Source organism: Balaenoptera ricei, chromosome 1 (assembly GCF_028023285.1).
Source record: "Balaenoptera ricei isolate mBalRic1 chromosome 1, mBalRic1.hap2, whole genome shotgun sequence".
NCBI classification, from domain to species: Eukaryota; Metazoa; Chordata; class Mammalia; order Artiodactyla; family Balaenopteridae; genus Balaenoptera; species Balaenoptera ricei.
The window spans coordinates 16,714,435-16,735,542 of NC_082639.1; the positions used below are offsets into that span (position 1 = coordinate 16,714,435).

At 55.2% G+C, this 21,108-nt stretch overlaps 1 protein-coding gene and 1 pseudogene across 11 annotated transcripts in view; one reads left to right on the forward strand and one right to left on the reverse strand.

Moving 5' to 3' along the window:
• The window catches only part of RAP1GAP (RAP1 GTPase activating protein), a 51,284-nt gene extending 30,902 nt beyond the window's left edge, over window positions 1-20,382 (reverse strand). For 3 of the 11 annotated variants that reach the window (XR_009501093.1, XM_059915546.1, XM_059915522.1), the window contains exons 1-2: window positions 20,106-20,381; window positions 17,994-18,029 (exon numbers count right to left, since the gene is read on the reverse strand). Coding sequence is in view for 5 of the 11 variants with exons in the window: in XM_059915546.1 (XP_059771529.1) it covers window positions 17,994-18,029; window positions 20,106-20,149 (80 nt within the window). In the remaining 6 variants the exon portion in view is untranslated. Of the gene's footprint in view, window positions 1-1,295; window positions 1,312-17,993; window positions 18,030-19,978; window positions 19,997-20,105 lie in introns of those variants that run through there. The other 8 variants (XR_009501096.1, XM_059915535.1, XM_059915499.1 and 5 more) reach the window with 6 other exon arrangements.
• Window positions 163-719, forward strand: LOC132377402 (nucleolar protein 56-like; annotated as a pseudogene).
• Window positions 20,383-21,108: the final 726 nt, after the last annotated feature.

Consider the following 21,108-nt stretch of genomic DNA (forward strand, 5'->3'; position numbering starts at 1 on the left):
TTGTGAGCAAGAAAATGGCCTAAACACAGGTTTCTGTAGATTACAAGGTACAGTGACATGGGGAGAGACTGGGGAAGGGGGAGTGGCGAGAGGCCCATAGAAATGGTCCGGGCACTGTCCTTCTATGAGACTGGAGAGATTCCACGAAAGAATCTGGATGTCATGAAGGAGGCAATGGTTCAGGCACAGGAAGCGGCTGCTGAGATTACTAGGAAGCTGAAGAAACAGGAGAAGAAACGCTTGAAGGAGGAAAAGAAAAGGCTGGCTGCGATTGCCCTGGCGTCTTCAGAAAACAGCAGTAGTACCCCGGAGGAACGTGAGGAGACAAGTGAAAGACCCAAAAAGAAGCAAAAGCAAAAGCCCCAGGAGGCTCCTCAGGAGGATGGAATGGAAGACCCATCTGTCTCCTCCAAACCGAAAAAAAAGACGTCTTTTTCCAAGGAGGAGCTGGTTAGTAGTGATCTTGAAGAGACAGCTGGCAGTGAAGTCTTCCCAAGAGGAAGAAATCTTTCCCCAAAGAGGAACCAGATAGTGACCCTGAAGAGTCAGGAAACAAGAGGGTCCCCAAGAAAAAGAGGAAATTCTCTTCCAAGGAGGAGCCACTCAGCAGTGGACCTGAAGAGGCTGCTGCCAGCAAGAGCAGCGGCTCCAAGAAAAAGAAAAAGCTCCGAAAGCTGCCCCAGGAAAATCAGAACGGACATTTCCCTAGTGGGGCATAACTTACAGAGATATTTCCCAACCCATCCCCTATAGCCCAATAAAAATAAAAACAAATTCACGAGTCAAAAAAAAAAAAAAAAAGAAATGGTCCGGGCAAATTCCACTGAGGCTGCCATGGGGACCCTTGAGACCGACTATGTGCCTGGAACTGTGTCGGGCATATTACACCTTCACTACTGTGCTGGGAGGCTGGCATTATTTATCCCCTTTTTTACAGATGGAGAAACTAAAGCTCAGAGAGATGAAGCCACTTCACCTAGCAAGTGGGTGACAGAGTCAGAATTTAAAGCCCATGCCCTTGACAAAGCAGGGTGGTGCCAGGTCAGCATGGAGAGCAGAGATTGTCCAAGGGCCAGGAAGTCCTGGAGTTGAAGCCCAGGTGAAGCTGTGTCCCCTTGATGGTAGAGATCACTGTCTTGGTGGCCCTGGCCGCCGAGTGGAGGTTTTTGCCCATGATTGAGCTATTCGGGTGCTGTCCTTCTGTCTGTCCCTTCTCATACCCCAAGGCTCAGACTGTGGCCACTGCAGGTCAGCCTGGCAGCAGCTCCCTAACACGCTCCCCTTCCAGAACCCACCTCCGTTTCCCTGTGTCCAGGTGTCCCCTCACTCAGGACTGCTCACGTTGGCACAGGACTCGGTAGGTCTCTCAAGACAAGGGGGCTCTTGCTTCTGTTGGAGCGCTGCCCAAGGCCCTCAGCTCTCCGGTTCCTGGCTGTCCAGAGTCTGCCCCTCACAGGCAACTCCTCCACCTCAAAGGTCATTGCTGAGGCCCTAAGGGGCAGGGGAAGCGAGGGGCTCCAGGATGAGAACAGAGCAGAAATCAGAGGCCCTGGGTCCTGCCTGCCCCAATCCATCCCAGCTCTGCAGGGATAGAAGGACAATAATAACAAAAGCCACAGCCTCCCTGCGCCTTCCGTGAGTTTTCTTAATCCTCACAGCTCCCCAGTGAGGTAGGTGCTCAAAATCTACCTGCTTTACACATGAGGAAACAGGCTCAGAAAGGTATATTAACTTGCCCAAGGTCGCACAGTTAATGAGGCAGAGCAGGCATTTGAACCCAGGTTTGTCACTCCAGAAACGGCAGCCAACCCTGATGCAGGATGTACCGTGTGCAGACCCTGCGCGAACGGCTTCACTTGTATTACCTCATTTAATCCTGCTTCAGAGGAGGGAACTAAGATACAGAGGTTAAGCAACGTGTCCAAGGTCACGCTGATAGTAAGTGAAATACAGAGGATTTGAACCTCCAACCATCGGATCTAGACGCTGTCCTAATGCTTCACTCTATTATCTCTTAGAAAACAGTAGTTGCTCAATCAGGGCTTCTGAAGAAATGAATAAACTCAGGTTCTTGCCTCTCTCCCTACCCCCTACCCTCCTGATGCCTCCTCCTCCTCTTAGCCTTCCTCACCTCTCACACACCTCTTCCCCACCTTTCTAGCCCACCATGCACTCTCCTCTGCCTCTGGTCTCCGCAGACCTCCCCCTATTTGGTTATTTTCCTCCCTCTCATGAACTTGAATCTCTCTGCCCCTCCCCTTTCTCTCCTATCCCACCCTTGTCTCCTCCTGATCTCCATCATTCCGTTCACACGGGGGCCTCCCAAGTCTCTGCCCCCTCCCCACTTCTCTGGAAACCTTCCTGACCCTATGGCCTGGCTCAGCTTAAAATGCTTTGCCTTCTTCCTGCACACGCAGCAGCTGGGACATGGGGAACTCTCCCCACTTTTCCTTTCCCCTGGCCAGGACTGCAGTCATATCTGCACAGCACTCTACAGTTTACACAGGCATTGTCTCATTCAATCACCATGGCAGTTTTGTGAGGCTGGATTATTATCAGCCTTTTTCCAGATAAGAAAACTGAGGCTCAGAGACGTTAAGTGACAAGCCCAAGGTCACTCCAGGGAAAGGGCAGTGCCAGGGTTTCACTCTAGCCCAGGGTTCTTCTACTACACGCATCAAAGCCGCTCTCAACCCAGGCCCTCAGTCCTGTCACCCAGCCCCCAGCGGCCTCCCCATCACAGCCCTGGGTTCCTGCCGCCACCGCCAAGCATCTTCTCTAGGTCCAGCTCCAATGCTGCTCTGTCTGGCCTGGACACCTGCCTGTAGGTACAGGACACCTGGACACAGGAATAGGTGGCAGCCAGAAAGGAGGTGACTTGCCCAAGGTCACACAGAAAGCCAGAGCACACCTCGAGTCTGGGCCAGCCACATTCCAGGGTCACCTTCCGGCCCTGCAGGTGTGTGGCCACCAGCCATCTGGCCCTAGCTCCCCTCCCTCTCGGAGTGCCCATCTCTCCCAGGGAAAGGGTGCGGCGGGGTGTGTGGGGAGGGACCCAGTGCCCCAGCTCCTGAGTGGGATGGGCCAGGCCGGAAGCTGCTGCAGACAGCTCCCGGTAACTTGGCAACTGTCACTGCACCTCCTCCCCCTCCCTTATCTCCATATTGAGGTATCAGTAATAATTGCAGTGTCGTGAGTGCAGCTTTTTCTACTTTTCAAAACCCCTCTTTATCTGTTCACTCCTGGAAGTCTCACCGGAACTGGAGCGGGAGATAAGGCAGTTGCTAGGATCCTCCATTCCCAGAAGGGTAAACTGAGGTTCAGAGAGGTTAAACAACCAACTTGAAGTTACCCAGCAAGGCGGGAGCAGATTAGGAACTAGAACCAGGCCACCACCGGTCCAGGGCCACAGATGCTGCGCTGGGGTGGGGGGGGCCTCTCAGGGGGGTATCCACACTCTGCAAAACTGCAGGTCAGACCCAGGTGTGATTGGGGAGAAAGGGACGACGGAGGACAGGTGACCAGATGCCTCCCTGGGTTGCTTCCCACCTGTTAACCAGCTGCAGAGTTGGTAGGAGGGTCCTGTCTTTTTCTCTTATCTGCAAAATGAGAGACAATGTACCCACCTCCTAAGCCACGGATTAGAGTAAGCAAGTAAGCCCAGTAGAAGTGTTTGCCATTATTTTTATTTTTATTAGCTGCTCTCCCAGAGAACCCACCCTTTCAGGGCACCAGAGGGGTGGCTGAGCTATCCTGTGAGTAGGACTTGGCCCTTTGGCCATTCAGAGAGAGCTGCCCTGAATGGAGGCCCCCCGGTGGGTCTGACCCCTGCTGAGTCTCCCAGCCTTATCCCCACACCCCCGGCTTCCTGCCCTAGCCTGGCTGGGCTGCAGGCAGCTTTCCAAACGCGCAGTTTCCCACTGCTGAGCCTCTGCACAGGCTTTGCCCTTTGCTGGGAGCTCCTTTTTCCTTCTTTTCTCCCCGGTAAACCATTCATGCTTTAAAATGCAATTGAAACAGGTGAAACTCTGGTGGCCAGAGCAGGTGACACATGACCACCAAGGCAGGAGTCCTGTGACGGGGAGCAGGGGAGCCGGGCAGGTGCTGGACAGCACACACACACGTTGGGAAACCAGTCCTGAGGGGTGTTGGGAGGGCAGAAGAGGCGCTCAGCCAACCAACGAACATAAGGCTGAGAAGGATTTGTGGGGGGCTAGCCCAGGACTGAGGCCTAAGGGGTCCAGGCCAGCCCAGCACTGGTCACCAGAGCTCAGGGTCCCTTGAATCTCCCTGGTCTCCATGAGACCAACCGGTTCTACCAAACTGGTGATTCACGTTGGGGCGGGGGGATGGGGAAAGGGCACAGACCTCAAAGCGAGAAGGGGTCCCGCACCGGAGGGTTACTCCTGTGAACCTTTAGTCCCCTTAGAGAGGGCCCTCTGGATGGGGCTTGGGAGGCTGCCCGTGCCTCCCAGCCGTGGTATCAGGTCTGAGGGGACTCTAATCTCCTGAAACCAGAGACTACAGGCCACCCTGGAACTGCCCCCTCGGGGGCCACAGAAGCCCATTGTCTCCGGAATTCAACCATCTGGCACTGCTTGCCCGTGGCCTTGCCGAGGTGCCAGGGAAGGTGGCCAGGGGCAGCCGGTGAGCAAGTTTCTGAAGCTAGGCCTGGGCTCCCATGGGGAGGGGCGGCGAGAGCAGGGGCGTGGGGGACACAGGCGCGGCTGCTCCTGGCTCTCCTTTCCCCAGGCACCTTTGACCTCAGCCAGGACTCGAGAGGGAGTGTTGAGGGCACAGGAAACAAGGGGGGTGGTGGGGGGAGCCAAGCTGTGATGTCCTGTAATCCTTACAACAGCTCTGATTGAGGCTGCTGTTATCCTCACACCATTTCAGAGATAAGGAGGCAGAGGCTCAGCTAGGTTGCAAGATGGGCCGGGGTCTCGCAGCCGCCCAGTGGCAGAGCTGGCAGGGCCCCTCTGGGGGCGGGAGGAGAGGACCTTAGGCACCAGGCAGGGCAGAGGGGAGCAGGAAGGTGGCTCGGGGGCACCGCACCCTCACCCTGTGCTGGCTGAGCGCCGAGACAACCGGATCCCAGAGCTGCGCCAGGCAGCGGCCTCCTGAGCAAACAGCAGGTTGGCAGCTCCGAGAGGAGGTCATGGGACTGGCCCCCACCCGGGGGCACAGCACCTGGGAGCCGGGCCTCCCATCCGCCAGCTGCCCGCCAGTGCTTCCCCTGCCCAGGTGGCCCAAGGCCTGCAGCAGCCTAAGCCTGACCCTCCGCCTCCCTGGGGACTGACCCCTCCCTGCACCGGGGGCAGGAGGGAGGAGTGACACTGAGATGACCGAGCCACGGGGCCTCTTCCTGCTCCCTAATAACAACATCCGCTTATCCCACCTGGCACTTTACAGTTTATAGACTTCCTTTGCTCTAGACCCTCCCAACAGCCTCACAAGGAACCGAAGGCAGGTAATGTTCATTACCTCCATTCTACACAGAAGAAAAGTGAAGCCGGGACAGAGGTGATGACTCGCCCATGGTATCACACTCGAAGCCCAAACCCAGCGGCTCTAGCCCTTGCCCACGTGGGCACAGGACAACTTACCAATGGGCCGGCACAGGCTGCCGCCCTTAGCACCCAGGGAAAGGGTGGCCGGAGCTCGTGCACAGGGGCCTTCCCAGCACCCATCGGCTGCGCAGTCTTAGAGCCACCCCCCTCCACGCCCCCCCAACCCCCCCGCCTCCCTCCTTAACCTTATTGTCCTTTCCCAGCTTCTGCAGCCCAGGGGGTCTCCCTTGCTGAACTCCATGCATTCCTTCACTCACTCACTCCATCACCCACCCACTCCCCCGTGTGCCCTTCATTCCTGTGCTTAGTCACTCATTCAGGACACACGTCCTGACACCCGCTCTGGGCCAGACAATGGTGCTGGGTGTTGGCATCAGAGCCAGGCCTCACCCACCTCAAAGCAAAGCCCAGTGACACTGCCCGGACTGTTGTCCAGCTGTGCCTGGTGCTCTGTGGCCTCACTGCTCAGATGCCAAACCCTGCAGTGCTGAGGCCTTGTTAATCCCAGCCCTCTTCCTCCTAGCCCGTGGGTTTGCTCCCTCACGGGTTCCAGGCCACTGGTGAGCGGAAGCTGAGTATACAGTAGGTGTTGTTCAATAAATTACACGCTCCTGCCCGGAGAGACAGCATAACATCAGAGGTGTGGGCCCTGGAGCCAGACTGCCTGAGTTTATATCCTAGCTCTGCCACTTAACAGCTGTGGGACTTGGGCAAGTTACTTAACCTCTCTGAGCCTCAGTTTCCTCATCTATAATTTGGGGATAACAACTGTGTCTGCCTCCAAGCGTTGTCACGAGGATTAAATGAGTTCATACATGTAAAGTATGTAAATATTAACCATGAGCATTTCCTGGCCTTCCCTTCTCTCTTCCTTTTTTCCTTCCTCTGTAGGCTGCTGAGGACTGAGGCAGGGCTCCTGGGTGAAAGTTGTGAGAAGGTAGACCAGAGTCCAACATGAGAAATAATGTGATGAATAGAGCCGTGTAAGGTACTGAGCTCCCCGTCAAGCAAAGGCAGGAAGGGATGAAGGGGGAGATGCCAAAGTATGGGAACAGGAAGAATAATGGGAGCATGGGGTTTCACTAGATGACCTGCCAGGCACCTCCCACATGTGGAATCGATTCCTCTTGACTCCTGGGTCTGTGGTCAAGGGCAGAGGCAGTGGATAAATTCCCATTCTTTCGAGGAGATGGACTTTCCTGGGTCTCCCGCGGCACATGGATTGCTGCTACTTCTCTGCCGGTTTGCTTGCCACTCCCATTAAGGATGAAAATGTGCACGCTCTTTGGCCCAGCAACTCCACTTCTAGGCATTTATCCCCCAGAAATACTTACAAAAAAGCACAAAAATATATGAACAGAGGACATTCACTGCAGCAGGGTTTGCCATAGCTGAAACCTGGAAGCTGGTTAAATACACAAGGCATGTGCAAACCACGGAAGACCATGCAGTGGTGACAAAGGAGGTTTCTAGTCCTGACGGAAAAGGGAATTTGAGGTATACTGTTAAGTGAAAAAAACAGGTTGCACCAAAAAAATCTCACTTGTAAAAATTTTAAATTACATGTAAAAGTTCACATGGGTTATCTCTGGGAAACAGGACCCCTAGGAACTTCTGCCTTCTACAGGATATATTTCTCTGCATTGTTTGGATTTTTACAATGCGCACTGATGATTTTTGTCATTAGAAAAAAAAAAGAAAGATTAAAAGAACTGAGTCCTATGAGTCAGCTTTCTGAGTACCTGACTCCTTTACCTTCCTCAATCATCTTCAGAAAGAGATACTCTTCACTTCTTATTCCAAGGAGAAGCTGACACAGAGGGAGGTTAAACACCACGGCCAAGGTCCCCCAGGCAGGAGTGACAGAGCTGGGCTGTAACTCTCGTTCTGGCTGACTCTGAAGCCCACGCTCTTTCTCCTACACAAGGCACTCTGCTCTGAGGGGCAGGGAGGAGAGAAGGCAGGAGAGAAGCAACCCAGGCTGCTGGGCTCGGGGCTATACCCTGGGACCTCAGCTGTCAAGTCCTGGGAGCCAGGCCAGCCAGGGTCAGCCTGTGCGGGGACAAGGCTGTCTGCCTCATTTGCAAATGCAAATAAATGAAGTCTCTGCTCCTGGCGTCAGGTCCCAGCCCAGAGCTGCCCCAGGCTAGCAGACTAGCAGGTGCCCAGCCCCACCCCTGGAACCACCCCCCAAGGCCTCAAGGTCACCAGGCGGATGGGCATGCACTGGGGCTCTAAATAACTTTCCAAGTTGATCAACGTGTTTCTGGAAGAAACTGGCGTTTTAAGTTCCTTGCCACCTTCTCAGTGAGAGCCTGGAGAGGAGAGGAGCACAGATGCGTGCTCCTGAGTCTGGCCGGACCAATGGACAGATCTAGAAGCCAGATGGACTTGAGTTCAAATCGTGACTTGGTCAAGCTCTAGCTGTGTGGCCTGGGGAGAGTCACTTCACCTCTCTGAGCCTCAGTTTCCTCAGCTGTAAAATGGTGTTGATAATTCCTCCACGCAGGGCTGCTGGGAGAATTCAGTGAGATAACGTCTATGAAAGTACTGCCCAAGCTAGGAGCCACCTTCCATGTGCAGGGGAGTGTTATGACCCTGCACACTGTGGGGGTGGTTGGGAGGGGGCACGTGCACATCTGTGCAAATGTGGAGTGTGCAAAGGGCTGGATCAGAGGGCGCTGCTCCACAAAATCAGCAAGCAGCTGGGGCGAATGTCTGACACTTTTGCTGGGAGCCAGCACAGGGTTTTCTGCAGTGCTGCCCGCTGGTGCGACAGGGTGTGTGCAACTCCGTGGGTGAGGATGTAGGTGGGAGGCCTGGCAGGAACGTGAAATGTGGGTGGGAGAGAACGCGCTCGTGTCTGGGGCGTGCGTGGGTTTGTAGGCGAACATGTTTGTGTCTATCACGTCATCCACCTGCCTAAAAGCCCCCCGTGGCTTCCCGCCACGTGCAGGATGGAGACTCGGCTGCCTCACGTGGCCCACGAGGCCCTGAGCGTCTGTCCCACCTCCCAGCCTTTGCACACACCGTACCCTCCACCTGTTCCACCCTCCCCCGTCATCCCCCATCACACCTACATGCTACACTCTTATCCGGTCTTTCTGGAGCCCCCTCCCCAGACTGGGTCAGGTTGCCCCTACCCTGACCAGCTTTCCCAGAAGCCTGTCTTGGGTTTGCACTTGTCCCAGTGTGATTATCAGATCACGGAGCTTCCTCAGCTGCGGACCCGATCTGTTTGGGGGCCTGGCACACAGTCGATGCCCGATTATGATGTGCTACATGAGTGAATGTGTATATAGCTGTATGCTCGTGACGAAGCTGCCTGGACAAGAGTCAAGTCTAGGAGTGTGCATAGGGAAAATGTGCGTGTGTATAGGGGGCGTCTCAAAGAACCTCTGGCCCGTGGGTGGGCCAGATCTGGGAAAGGCCGGGGCACTCTATGACTGGTACTCAGGCCCAGGTTGGCTGCAGTGAGAGAGAAAGCCAGCCTAAGTTCCTTTGCTCCCCTCCCCCAAACCCCTCCTGAAATAGGCCCCGGGTCTCTATACCAGACCCCAGAATACTTCTGGGCAGGGGGGTCAGCCAGGCGGTCGCCAGGCTGGCCTCCTGCCTGTGCCCTGCAGTCGGCCCCACCCCTGTGGGCTCAGAGGCTCTGCCTTCTGCCACACACCCCCTCTCACCGGAGGCCCAACCCAAGCCTGGTCTTGCATGCCTGCCCACGGTGCCCACTCCCCTCCCCCAGGCCTGCCTCGTGAGCAGCAGCTCTTCTGAGAGAGGATGGGCCTCCAACCCCCCTGCCTACTCAGCCACCTTCCACCTGCTGCCAGGAGATGATCTGGAATGTTCCAGATTTGGGGAAGGGAAGGAATCTTGTTCCTGCCCCAAGGCCTTTACATATACTCTGCCCTCTGCTTGGATCACCCTTCCCACAGTCAGTTCCTTCCCATTCAGGCCTTGAGAGGCCCTCCCCGATACCCTTAGCAAAGGGTATCCCCTCCCCAACCACCCTGTCTCTCACTACCCACTACCCATGTGAATTCACCTTATTCGCCTGTTAGCTCATTTTGCATCTGTCTCCTGCATTGGAAGGTGACCTGCATGAGGCCACACACCAGGTCCCTCAGGTTCACCGCTGTATCCCCAATTCTTAGATGTTACCTGACACGTGGCAGGGACTTGATAAGTATTTGTTGAATGAACAAATGGCTAACAAGGGACTTCCCTGGTGGCGCAGTGGTTAAGAATCCACCTGCCAATGCAGGGGACACGGGTTCGAGCCCTGGTCCGGAAAGATCCCACATGCCACGGAGCAACTAAGCCCATGCGCCACAACTACTGAGCCTGCATGTCACAACTACTGAAGCCTGCGTTCCTAGAGCCCGTGCTCCGCAACAAGAGAAGCCACCGCAACGAGAAGCCTGCGCACCGCAATGAAGAGTAGCCCCCGCTTGCCGCAACTAGAGAAAGCCCGCGGGCAGCAACAAAGACCCAATGCAGCCAAAAATAAATAAATAAAATAAACAAATTTATTTAAAAAAAAAAACAAGCGAATAGCTAACGAATCCTTGAAAGGATCCTGTGAGGTGAATATTGTCCCTGTTTACAGGTGTGGAAACTGAGGTTCAGAGAGATTAAGTCTCTAGCCCAGGGTCACACAGCAAACAGTCAGACCAGGTCAAGATTAGGGACTATCAGACTCCACTAGAACCCCAGCACGTCAGTGTTTTTTAGCTAACCTTCCCATTTTATAGATAGGAAAATGAGCCTCAGAGAGAGACAGTGCAGTTTCTGCAGGTTACCGGGGCCTTCCCGTGGTCTGAAAGAGCTGCACTGTTAGGCTGCGCTAGCCCTTTAAAAGCACCTCCTCCTCTCCTCTCACTCACCCTGAGGTGGTGACAACTAATAACCCCACTGCACAAAGGAAGAAACCATGGCTCAGCCAGGGAGGCACTGCCCAAGGTCACCCAGCCAGGACTCAGTGCAGACCTGGCTGGCTGCAAAGCCAGCATTCTCAGTTCCAGTGTCAAGGTCAGTGCCCATGGCTGGGAGCATGCTCACGTGTGGGCAGGTCTTGCCTCCCGGCAGGCAGTGAACTTCCAGAGGGCAGAGTCCACACGCTGAGCGATTCTGCCCCCACTGCAAGGACCAGCTTGTAAGGATGACACGGCAGTGACCACGATTGCTGGCATCACTTTGGTTTTGGACCTTGGCATACATTATCTCACTTAATCCCCACAACAATCTTCAGGGTAGGTGCTTTTATGGTCTTTAATTTACAAGACCCAGAGAAGTTATCCTCCACTGTACACAGCCCCAGACTGACAGCACAGCGCAGGGCAGTTCTTACAGTGGGGAGTGCCCATCTTACAGTGGGTGACGGGCAGCCCTGGCAGGCCTCTGCCCCATCGTGGCTTGGGGGTTCAGACCCTCTAGGGCACCCACAGGAAGTCCCAGTGGGGCTAGCAGGGACAAGAGCTGGTGGCTGCCTCTCCCACTTTCTGTTGCCAGGTCCAGTTCCATCCTGTGCCCAGCACGTGCCACCAAACGCTCTTCTCCTCCACATTGCTGACCTGCCACCTCCTCTTCTTGGAACACTCTCTTGGCACTGGCCCTCCCTCCCACACCACACACACACAGACATGCTGCCAACTGGCCCATTTCAACTTGTTTTTTGAGTTTCAGCTTCTGGGTCACCTCCTCCAAGAAGCCTCCCCTGATTCCCATGTAGGGGGGAGGAGTCCTTCTCTGAGCTCTCAGAGCTCCCCACATCTGCCCCATCAACACGTATCACCCCACCTTAGAACCCTCTCTTTCCTTATTCTCCCCCCTGCCCTTGAACTCCACGAGGGGAGTGGCCTTGTCTGTCATCTCCATCGCCATGTCCCCAGTGTCCAGCATGGGGCTTGGTTGGCCCTTAGAGGGCATTCCCACATTAAATATTTGTTGAATTAATTTGCTAAATGAAGGAATGACTGTCTTGGGAGAGACCCTGAGCAGAGGAAAGCCTTTATGGGATTTGGGGATATCAGAAAGGTCCCCTCCTTAATCACTTCTCCTCAAATAAGCCACCTCCACAAGGCCTAAAATTCTAGCACTAAAATTTTAATGAGTCTCTCTGGTTTAATGTGTCTTTTCTCTCAAAATGCAAATGCTCAGAGAGAGGGAAAACATCCACTGAGTGCACACAATGAACTTATTTCATTCTAAGTCTCCCGTGGGGTAAGCAGCCTGGTTCTTATTGTCATGAACAATCTGAGGTTCAGAGAGGCAAAAGTAGCTTGAGCAAGGCCACACAGCAAGTAAGAAACGTTGAAGTTGGTATTTGGACTCAGATCTGCCTGAAAACAGAACTCCCGTCTTTCTATGCACCTCCCAAACAAAGGGACCTAAGCCTGAGCATTGCTGGAATGTAGAGGCAAGCAGGGCCAACCAGACTGGGAAACTTAGAGCTGCAAGTGCCCTCCAGGACCATCTCTGCCTTTTTTTTTTTTTTTGACCACACCTCGCAGCATGCGGGATCTTAGTGCCCTGACCAGGGATCGAACCCATGCTCCCTGAAGTGGAAGCACGAAGTCTTAACCACTGGACTGCCAAGGAAGCCTCCCATCTCTGCCTCTTGATTGTGGCGAAGGTGGGCGTGGGGAAACTGCCCAAAGATGGGGATTCACTTCCCAAGGTCACACAGAAACATAGCGGCAGACCCAGGACCAAAACCCATCTGAAGGAGACGTTCTCTTATCTCCTTAAGTTAGAGAGGGCTCTGTCCTGGAAGAGGGGGTCTGTCTGGCCTGGAGTCTCTCCTAGGCATCCCCCCTGCCCAAGAAGTGGCCTTCCCCAGGAGTGGGCATTGTCTGGCCCCATAGGAAGGCAGAGAGGGACAACTAAGGGGGTTTCAAGGCCTGCACAAGCTGAGCTAAATAGAGGATGTAAACGAGGGTGGGCTAGGATGAGTGACTGTTTAGACAAGAAAGAGTGGACCTGGGAATACAAAATCCCCATCCTTGTCTCATTAAAGGGCCACTGTCAGGGATGGGACACCCAGAGGGTGCATCTAGGCTCAGGCAGCTGGTTTGAAGTAAGGAAGAATTTTGAAATCCATCTGAGTTGCTCAGGAATGGAATGGGATACTTCAAGGGTAATGAGCTTTCTATCACTAGGAGTGAGCAACAAAGGCTAGTCAAGGAGCTGCCAAGAGGTCATGATGGTCTCAACCAGGGACGATGAGCTTCAAGAGGTCTATAAAGCTACTGAAAATAAAGGTACGATTTCCTCAGAGGGCCCCCAAAGTCTTCTTCCAATATTCAAAGGGGTTGTGAACCAAGGGAGGGTTCCTTGCGTAGTGGGAGGCCATAGGAGGGTGCCTCAAACATTTCTTCCATCTCCAAAGATTCTAGGAGGCCCAAATTCTCTGATTCTAAGATTTCACAAAGCCAAGAGTCTGAGACTCAGCGGTTCTGCATGTCAGTCACTGATGTTGTAGCCAAACTCCTACTCTGCCTGTGAGACTCTCAGTCTGGCCCCTTCCCCCTTTCTAAATCCACCCCTGGCTTCACTCTCCCACATCTGTTCAGCCACACCAGCCTCCTTCCTGTTCTGAGGACACACCAAACTCACTCCTGCCTCAGGGCCTTTGCATCTGCTGCTTTCTCAAGTGGCTCTTCTCATTCTTCAGATTTTGGTTCAAATGCCGCCTCCTCGGAAAAGCCTTCCATGACTCCATCCATCACCCCACAGCTTCACAGTACAGGGTGATGTACAAACTGGAGCCCAGCTGCTTGTGTTCAAATCTCAGCCTGGCCAAGAGACCTTGAATAAGTTACTTGGCCTCTCTATGCCTCAGTTTCCTCAGTCCTAAACCAGGAGTAATGACAGTACCTGCCTCATGGGGTTGTAAGGATTAAATCCATCAATATATGGAAAGGGCTTTGGAACACAGCCCAGCATGCCGGCTAAGTTCCAAGTAAGGATCAGCTCTTGTTAGCATGTACTCTTGCTTTAAAATTCAGCACAACCATCATAGTTTGTATTTTTGGTTTTTTTGGGGGGCATCTATTTATAGACTGTCTCCTCTACTCCCTATTTTACACATGAGGAAATTGAGGTTCAAAGAGGTGAAGAACTGGCCAAATCAATCTCTCTGAAGATAGGGACTGGGCCTGTCTCATTTTCTGCTGAATCTGCAGTCCCTAGAACTGTGTCTGGCTTACAGTAGGTGTTCAGTAGTTCCTTATGGCTGAATGAATGATGAATAAATGACCAAGACTACCATCACTCTGAGGTGCTGTGCAGCCCGGAGCCTGTGCTCCTAAGACTCTATATCAGCCTGCCTCTGCCCACCCTAGTCCCAAATGACTCTCAGCTGAATCAAGGTCCCAGCCTCTCTCAGAAGTAGCTGCTGAGACAGGCAGACTAATGAGCTGGGGACCAGCATCCATGCTCCTGTCCCCCGTGGAACCCCCTCACCCAGGCTGGGCCAGGGGGATGAGGCAGGAGCTGCCCTGGCATTCGCCTTGAGGGATCCCTGCTCAGAGGTGTGGTGGCAGGTGTGGGCTCAAGAAGTGGTAGCTAGCTCCCCTGTCCTGTGCTCTGCCAGCTGCCCACCGGGGTCCTGTCCACCAGATGCATAATAGATGAGGAGGCCCAGCAGGCTGTGCCCGCCTGGCATTTCAGAACCACTAATGAGGCCAGCCTCGTGCTTCCTGCAGCAGCACACAGCCTCTCTCTGCCCCCCAGGGCCTCTGGCTCAGTGATTACAGAAAGGAGTCACCTGAGGACAGGGGCTGCCCACCCAAGACCCCCACTCGGCACAGGCAGCCTCCAGGAGAGCTGGGGCTAAAGGTACAGGCTCAGGCTGACCCTGCTGCCAGTCTTGTTCACCACTCACTGACTGTGTTCCCCTGGGCCAGCCAGGTCCCCTCTCTGAGCCTCAGTTTCCTCATCTGTAAAATGGGAGACGGATAGTAATAGTCTCTACTTTGTAAAGCTGGTATGACGATGGAATGAAATAATTTAAATGAAGTTCTCAGCCCAGGGCCTGAGACCTGGGAAATGTTTCATATATGGGAGCAACTGGTACCATTACTGTCACGGGGAAATATCTCAGTGACCAGATAGGCCCTCCCGGTGGGACACAGGGGGTTGGGCAGTGCCCTCTGTTTTGGAGGTATCCCGGGATTATCTCACTCTCCTCCTCCTCCTCTCTCACCCCATAACCAGGATTTTTCTCATTCCTGTGGCTTGTCTCTGGCCAAGGACCCTTCCCTGGCAGGAGGAAAAGCTGGATTCAAATCCAGCCTTCGCCAGCTGTGCGACTTTGGGCCAGAGTCTTCAACGTTCTCAGTCTTGGTTTCGGCCTCTAAAAAGGGGACACTAATGCCAACTTTCAGGACTGTCATCATGACTTAATGAGACCACCACAGAAAAATGCCCAGCACTCACTGGCACTGAATCCTTGCCAGGTCCTGCTCCTCCCCCCAGGGTCCCAGCTTTAAGGTCAAAGCTGAATCTCCTCTTCCCAGGGTATTTCCAGAACCCTCCTTCCCTGCACAACTCCACCTAGCCATTCCCCCACCCTGACACAGTTCCACCTCCCTCCTCCCCCCACCATTTGAATCCACCTTAAATGTCCATTAGGGCTGCAGAACCAGAGTCACCCACTATCCCACTGGCTCCTAATCCTCCCACTGGGCCTCATTCCTCGGCATTTGCACACTTGTTCTGTGTTCCTCCACTGTAGATAATCTGCTGATGAGGGGCAGGGGGTAGGGGAATACAGCCATGATCACATCTGGCCTCTACCAGGCCTCACTGCTCCCTTGATCCAAGCCCCTACCTCTTAATCCTTTTTAAAAATATGAGGTGAAAACCACACCTCCTCTCAGTCTACCTGACAAGGTTTCACCTCTTCCACTCTCTGGACACATTCAATTCACTCCCACAAACATTCATTAAGCATTTACTGGGTTTGGGTAGCTGGGCAAGACTGTGTGGAGGATGGAGAGATGAAAAGAGTACAGCCCAGTTCTTATGGGACTCATGCTGGAAAGTGGGCCTAAGTCAAAAGTAACTCAAGCAACCCCTGCTTTCAAGGACCTCAGACCCTGCCTCACGCCACAGTCTTATGTGGATACATTCAACTCAACTGAGGTCAACTCGCTGAAAGATCCAATTCATTAAATACTATTGAGCACCAAATGGGGCTCAGAGAGGGGAAGTGACCTGCCCAAGGTCACACCACTAGTATGTGACAGAGGCAGATTCAAATCAATGTCTGTCAGACTCCAAAGGCCATGGTCTTTCCACTGCACTAGGAGTAAGCTCTACTGTGTGCTCTACAAGCATGATAAGCAGCAGAAACAGCATTCAAGGAGAAAAAGAGGAGGTGTGGGGATCAGGAAAGGAAACACTCAACAAATGGTGATAAAGACGGGCTGCAGGTGTGGCGAGGGATTGTGGAAATGGGAGGGAAGGGCAGGTCAAGGGGAGGCGACAACGTGAGCAAAAGCCTGGAGGTGGTGCTCATGGCGACCATATTCCCATTGATCGGAAATGCAGGGCGTGGGAGAAGTGAGTCCCAGCCTGGAAGGTGCGGTGGAGACAGGCCTTGAACGCCAGAAAATCATAACTGACAGTCAAAGTGACCACCCACTTACAGGGCACTAACTAGATGCCAGGCACAGGCTGGGGGCTAAGCAATTGGCTTGGGGATGGGGGAAGAGAGGGCCTAGGGGCTAGCACCAAGGACAGCAGCTCCAGCAAGGAGGGCGTGGGGCAAGGCATTGTGGGTGATGGGCAAGTCCTGGTCATCCCAGAATCTTATTTTGTAAGTGTGTCAACTGAGGCCCAGAGAGGGGAAGGGACTTGCCCAAAGTCACACAGTGGTTAGTTACTATTAGTCCTAGACCCTCGTTTCTTGACTCTTCATTCAAGGCTCCCTAGAGTGGGCTTTCTGAGTCACTCCTCCATCTTTCTGACTCCTCCTCCATCTTCAAGTCTTCCCTCAGGTGCATCTGTCAGATCTGCCCTGTGGCCTGGAGGCCCTGGGACAGAGTGAGTGAGACTCTGGGTTCTGCACAGAGCCTGGAAGATCGATATTCAAATCCCAGCTCTGCCACTGACTAGCTGTGTGAACCTGGGCAAGTCACTTGCCCCCTCCATGCACCATTCTTCTCATCTGTAGTTAAGGCTAATGGTCCCTGACTCAGAGATGTGGTAAAGATTATGTGAGATGATGCAATTCAAGCACCTAACAGTACCCGGTGCACAGCAGGTTCTTGACAAAGGGCAGTTGTTGGGATACTATTATTGAACTCCTTGAAAGAAAAGGCATTTTTCTCACCTCCATCTGTATCTCTCCTCGCCCTACCCCTGCTCTGGGCTTGGCATATGACCTTGCACATGGTAGAGACTCAAACTGGCTTTGCACGTAGTAGAGGCACAGCGCAGGAGACCAAACCCAGAGAGGGAGAGTAACTGGCTCCAGGTGGCACAGAGAGTGTCAAAGGAAAATAAAAGGGCAGGCCCTGGAGCTCAGCCTGGGCACCCCGTTTGCCTCCCGCCCCAGGTGTGGCTTCCTAGGGAGCTTTGGCAGCAGGTAAGGCAATGGTGTCAGATAGGAGTCATCCAGAAGCTGGGGGGCACTGCAGGGCCTGGGGACCCCAGGAAGCCCTCAGCAGGGGCAGAAAGCAGAAGCCAGAGCAGCTGGGGGCTCTCCTGCTGGAGTTAAAGTGGCAGCAGGAGCAGCCAGCCGGACCCAAGTGATGCCGGTGCCAGGGAAGCCGGGAGGCACCCGCCTGCTGGGGCATCGGGCTGGGGGGTGTGAATCCCGAGGTGAGGCTGCACCTCCACCCACTGCGCACAGTGTTGGGGAAGCTGCAGACACTTCCTCCTCCAGAGAGAGGCAGCCTCAGACACCGGAAATGGGCTGCAGGAGGGCGTTCTGAAGGCTGTGTATGGAGTGGAAGTAGAGGGTGTGGGGGTCAGTGGCCAGGAGCCACCATGAGATGGGAAAGAACAGAGAAAAGGAAGGAAACCCTTTCACTGAGGGCCTACAATATGCCAGGCCCTGTTTTGCTTTTTTTTTTTGGTACAACTTTTGCTCTGTTAAATAAGCATTTTAATCCCCATTTCACAGGTGAGAGCACTGAAGTTCAGAGAGGTGAGTGAATTGTTGAAGGTCACACAGGCAATGGCAGAGCTGAGATTTAACCTGATTTGCCTGACTCCAAGGCAGAGCTCTAGAAAGAACTGTGGTGATAGGACAGAGCTGGTAAGAGGGTCTGCCCACTCCAAGGCCTGCAGAGGATGGGTGGAGGATTGGTGGGGTCTGGTCTGGCATTACAGGGGGCAGTAATGGTTTGGGAGTGTCTCTAAAGTTCAGCCAAGCAGCCCAGCCCCTCCCGAGAGCCCCTCAGTACTCACCACGCACTCCGGTGAGGGGTGAAGGACTTGTCCACCCTGAAACACAGCAAGAGGGACAGCAGGTGAGGGGGGCAGACCCTTCTTACCAGGCCTCGCCCAGCACATCAGGCCAATCCTAACTCACCCCCGCCCTTGCAGAGGGGCCTAGAGGAGGTATTGCTTCTAAGGTGACTGATGCACTGTCACCATCCCCCATAGGCTCCAGGGGCCCTAATGTCAGTTTAGGGACATGTGAAGTTGTGGGGTGAAGAAGAAAGGAAGAGAGACAGGATTGGGGACAGGTGAGCAGGGGCCCAGGACCAGGCTCTGGGGTGGCAGCAGGGGTGGGGTTCCGCATGGGACGTCCTGGAACGGGCGGAGTGGGACAGTGGCCACGGCAGTTTGGGATCAGAGCAAGGATGCAGGGGCGCGGCTGGAGCCAACTGAGAGGGTTTCCAGACGGCACTGAAGGGTGTGGGTGTTCGTAAAGGTGGGCGGGAAGAACACCCCCCTCTACTTCCCCAGTGGCCTGCCTCGATCCCGGAGCTGGAGCTCACTCACATCCACGCAGGGGACAAACGCCTGGGAATCTGGGAGCAGGAGACCCATGAGGGGCTTCCTCTCCTAACCCACCCCCAACCCAGAGCAGAGCCAGAGGAAGACCTCAAGCACCCGGAGCTCAGGGGCCACCCCCTGGCCTCGTCTCCCCCACTCCCTCCAGGTCCGGCATTAGAGAGAGTGTATAGGCAGTGCCCCCTCCCAGAGGCTCCCCCCATTGCCCTCTGAGGGCACCTTGGGATAGGGGAGGGCTCCACCCTCCAGCCCAGCTGGGGGCCGAGGGGCTCAGCAGCTGTTGGGACAACAAACAACTCCTGCCTCCTGGTCAGAGGCCAGAGGAGAATGGGAAAGGGGCCCCAAACCGGACTCCGCCAGCTAAGGAGACATCTTCTGGGGAGGCAGGGCTGGGGTCTCCCAGGGATCAGCTAATGCGGACTCTGCAGATGGGGAAAGTGGGGCCAGAGAGGCCAGGACTCGCCCAAGGTCACACAACAGAATGTAGCCCCACTGCCCGGCTGCCTCTCGGTGTCAGCTGACCGGGAGGCTTAGGGCTCAACCCAGGCCCATCACCTGATGGCTAGCAGGGCCCCAGGCAGGGAGGGCAGCACTCGTCTCCCACCCCACCCAGCCCCTCTGCGGGGTCCCCTTGGAGGTTGGGTGTCCAGAGAGGGGACGTACCTTGGACACAATCCCCTCAGCTCAAAGAGCACATATTCTGCAGCGTTACATGTGTGAGCCCCAAGTGCTCTGCACCCAAAAGGTGGCCCCGTGTGTCCCTCTGACCACAGGGAGGCAGGGCCTGGTGAAGGTTATGCAACTACTTGGCCAGCCAGGGAAGGGGTTCTGGCCAGTCTGTCTACCCAGTCTTCCTTCCAATTTACCAAACCTCTGCCTAAGGCAAGGATCCTCCCAGCCCACCTCTGCACTCCTCTGGGGTGGGCACTTGGGGTCAGGAGGAACAGTGACCCCAAGATGGACCAGACACCACTCTGACTCCCCCCGCCTCCACAGGTCTCCAGGTCTAGGCAGCCAGCAGCCCTGGGAGGAGGGGGGTCCTGAGAGCCAGGCAGCGAGGTGCCCAGGGGTGGAGGTGGGCAGAGGTCTGCTAATGGCTTCTAGGTTCCCTTCCTCCAAAGCCTCACTGCTGGGGCCCAGCAGCTTCAGGGACCAAGTCAGGGCCCCTGCAGGGCCTCCCCTTGACCTGCCTTTTCCCACCCCCACGACCTATACGTGCACCCAGGAGTGCACACACACAGGCCCACCTGCCGGTCCACACACAGTCATACACATAAACACTGTCACACACTTAGACACAAACACAGAAATGCCCGCGGCCACTCGCGTCCCCACGCGTGCACATGGGCACCCAATCGGAACACACACACACACACACACGCACACGCAGACTTCCCAACCCTACGAGTTACGTACTGACATCAAACGCTCACCTCACACCTAAGCACAAATTCACAACTACAGAAACCAAGGCAGACACCCGCGGGCGCGCGCGTCCACCCCCCGCGCTTCCCCGCGCACCCCCGCGCGCGCACGAGCGCCCCCGCCCGGCGCACCTACCCTCCGTAGGCCCCGAAGGTGAAGCTGCGCTTCCGGCCGCTCATGGTGCCGCCGCCGCCCGCGCCACCCGCCCGGCCCGCGCCGAGCCGGAGCCGCCTCCCCGCGCGCGGGTCACCTTGGCAACCCGAGCCGCCCCGCCCCCGGCCACAAGCCCCGGGATTGTCCGCGCCCCCGCGGGCTGTGGTCCAGCTGTCGGGGGCAGCCGCGCTCAGAAAGGGCCGCTTGTTCGCGCCGCCCTCGGGCCGGGAGCAGGGGATTCGCTGGACTTTCCGAGCTGGGACCTCGGGGCGGGGAGGCGGGAGGGCCGGGCGGGGCCTCGGCGGTAGCGGCGGGGGGGCTGGGAGAGGTTAGGACGAGGCCAACCCTCCACCTCCAGACCAGGGCGTACCGAGCTGCAGACCCTCTTCTGGAGGCGACACCCTCTTCCATCCCCCCCCTAGAGCTTTCCGGTTCTGTCGGCGGATTTGTCCCCCTGTCATCACGAAGGGGAAGCTCATAGCGAGCCGGGTCCAGAATTTGGAATCCAGGGTCAAAATGGTCTGCACTGCACCTCGAATTTCTCATCTGTAAAATAGGACGAATCCCTCAGGGCCCTTGTGGTGAGTTAATGTGTGTGGAGCGCTCTGCCCAGGCCTGACACAGTCAATGCTAAATAAGTGCCAGCTAGGGGAGTCCCGCACTGTGGGTCAGAAGCTCTGCTCTTGAAAGAGTGAAGGAAGGAATTGCCCACTCTCATCCCCCACTCCCAGGAGCCCTTCTTTGCCCAGGTGAGGAGGAAGAGGGCGAGAATGGAGATGCCCCACCCTCTTCTTGAAAATCATCCATCCTGGGTTCCTCAGCAACCTTCCCTTCGGAGGGAAACGGGGCTCGAAGTTCTAGAGCTGTTCATACATTCACTCAACAAACACCCTGAGCCCCTCCTCTGCACCCAACTCACCCAGAGCTCACAGCCCAGTGCTCCACCCCACAGGAAGCTGTCTCTCCTGCCCCAAGTAAAGGTGTG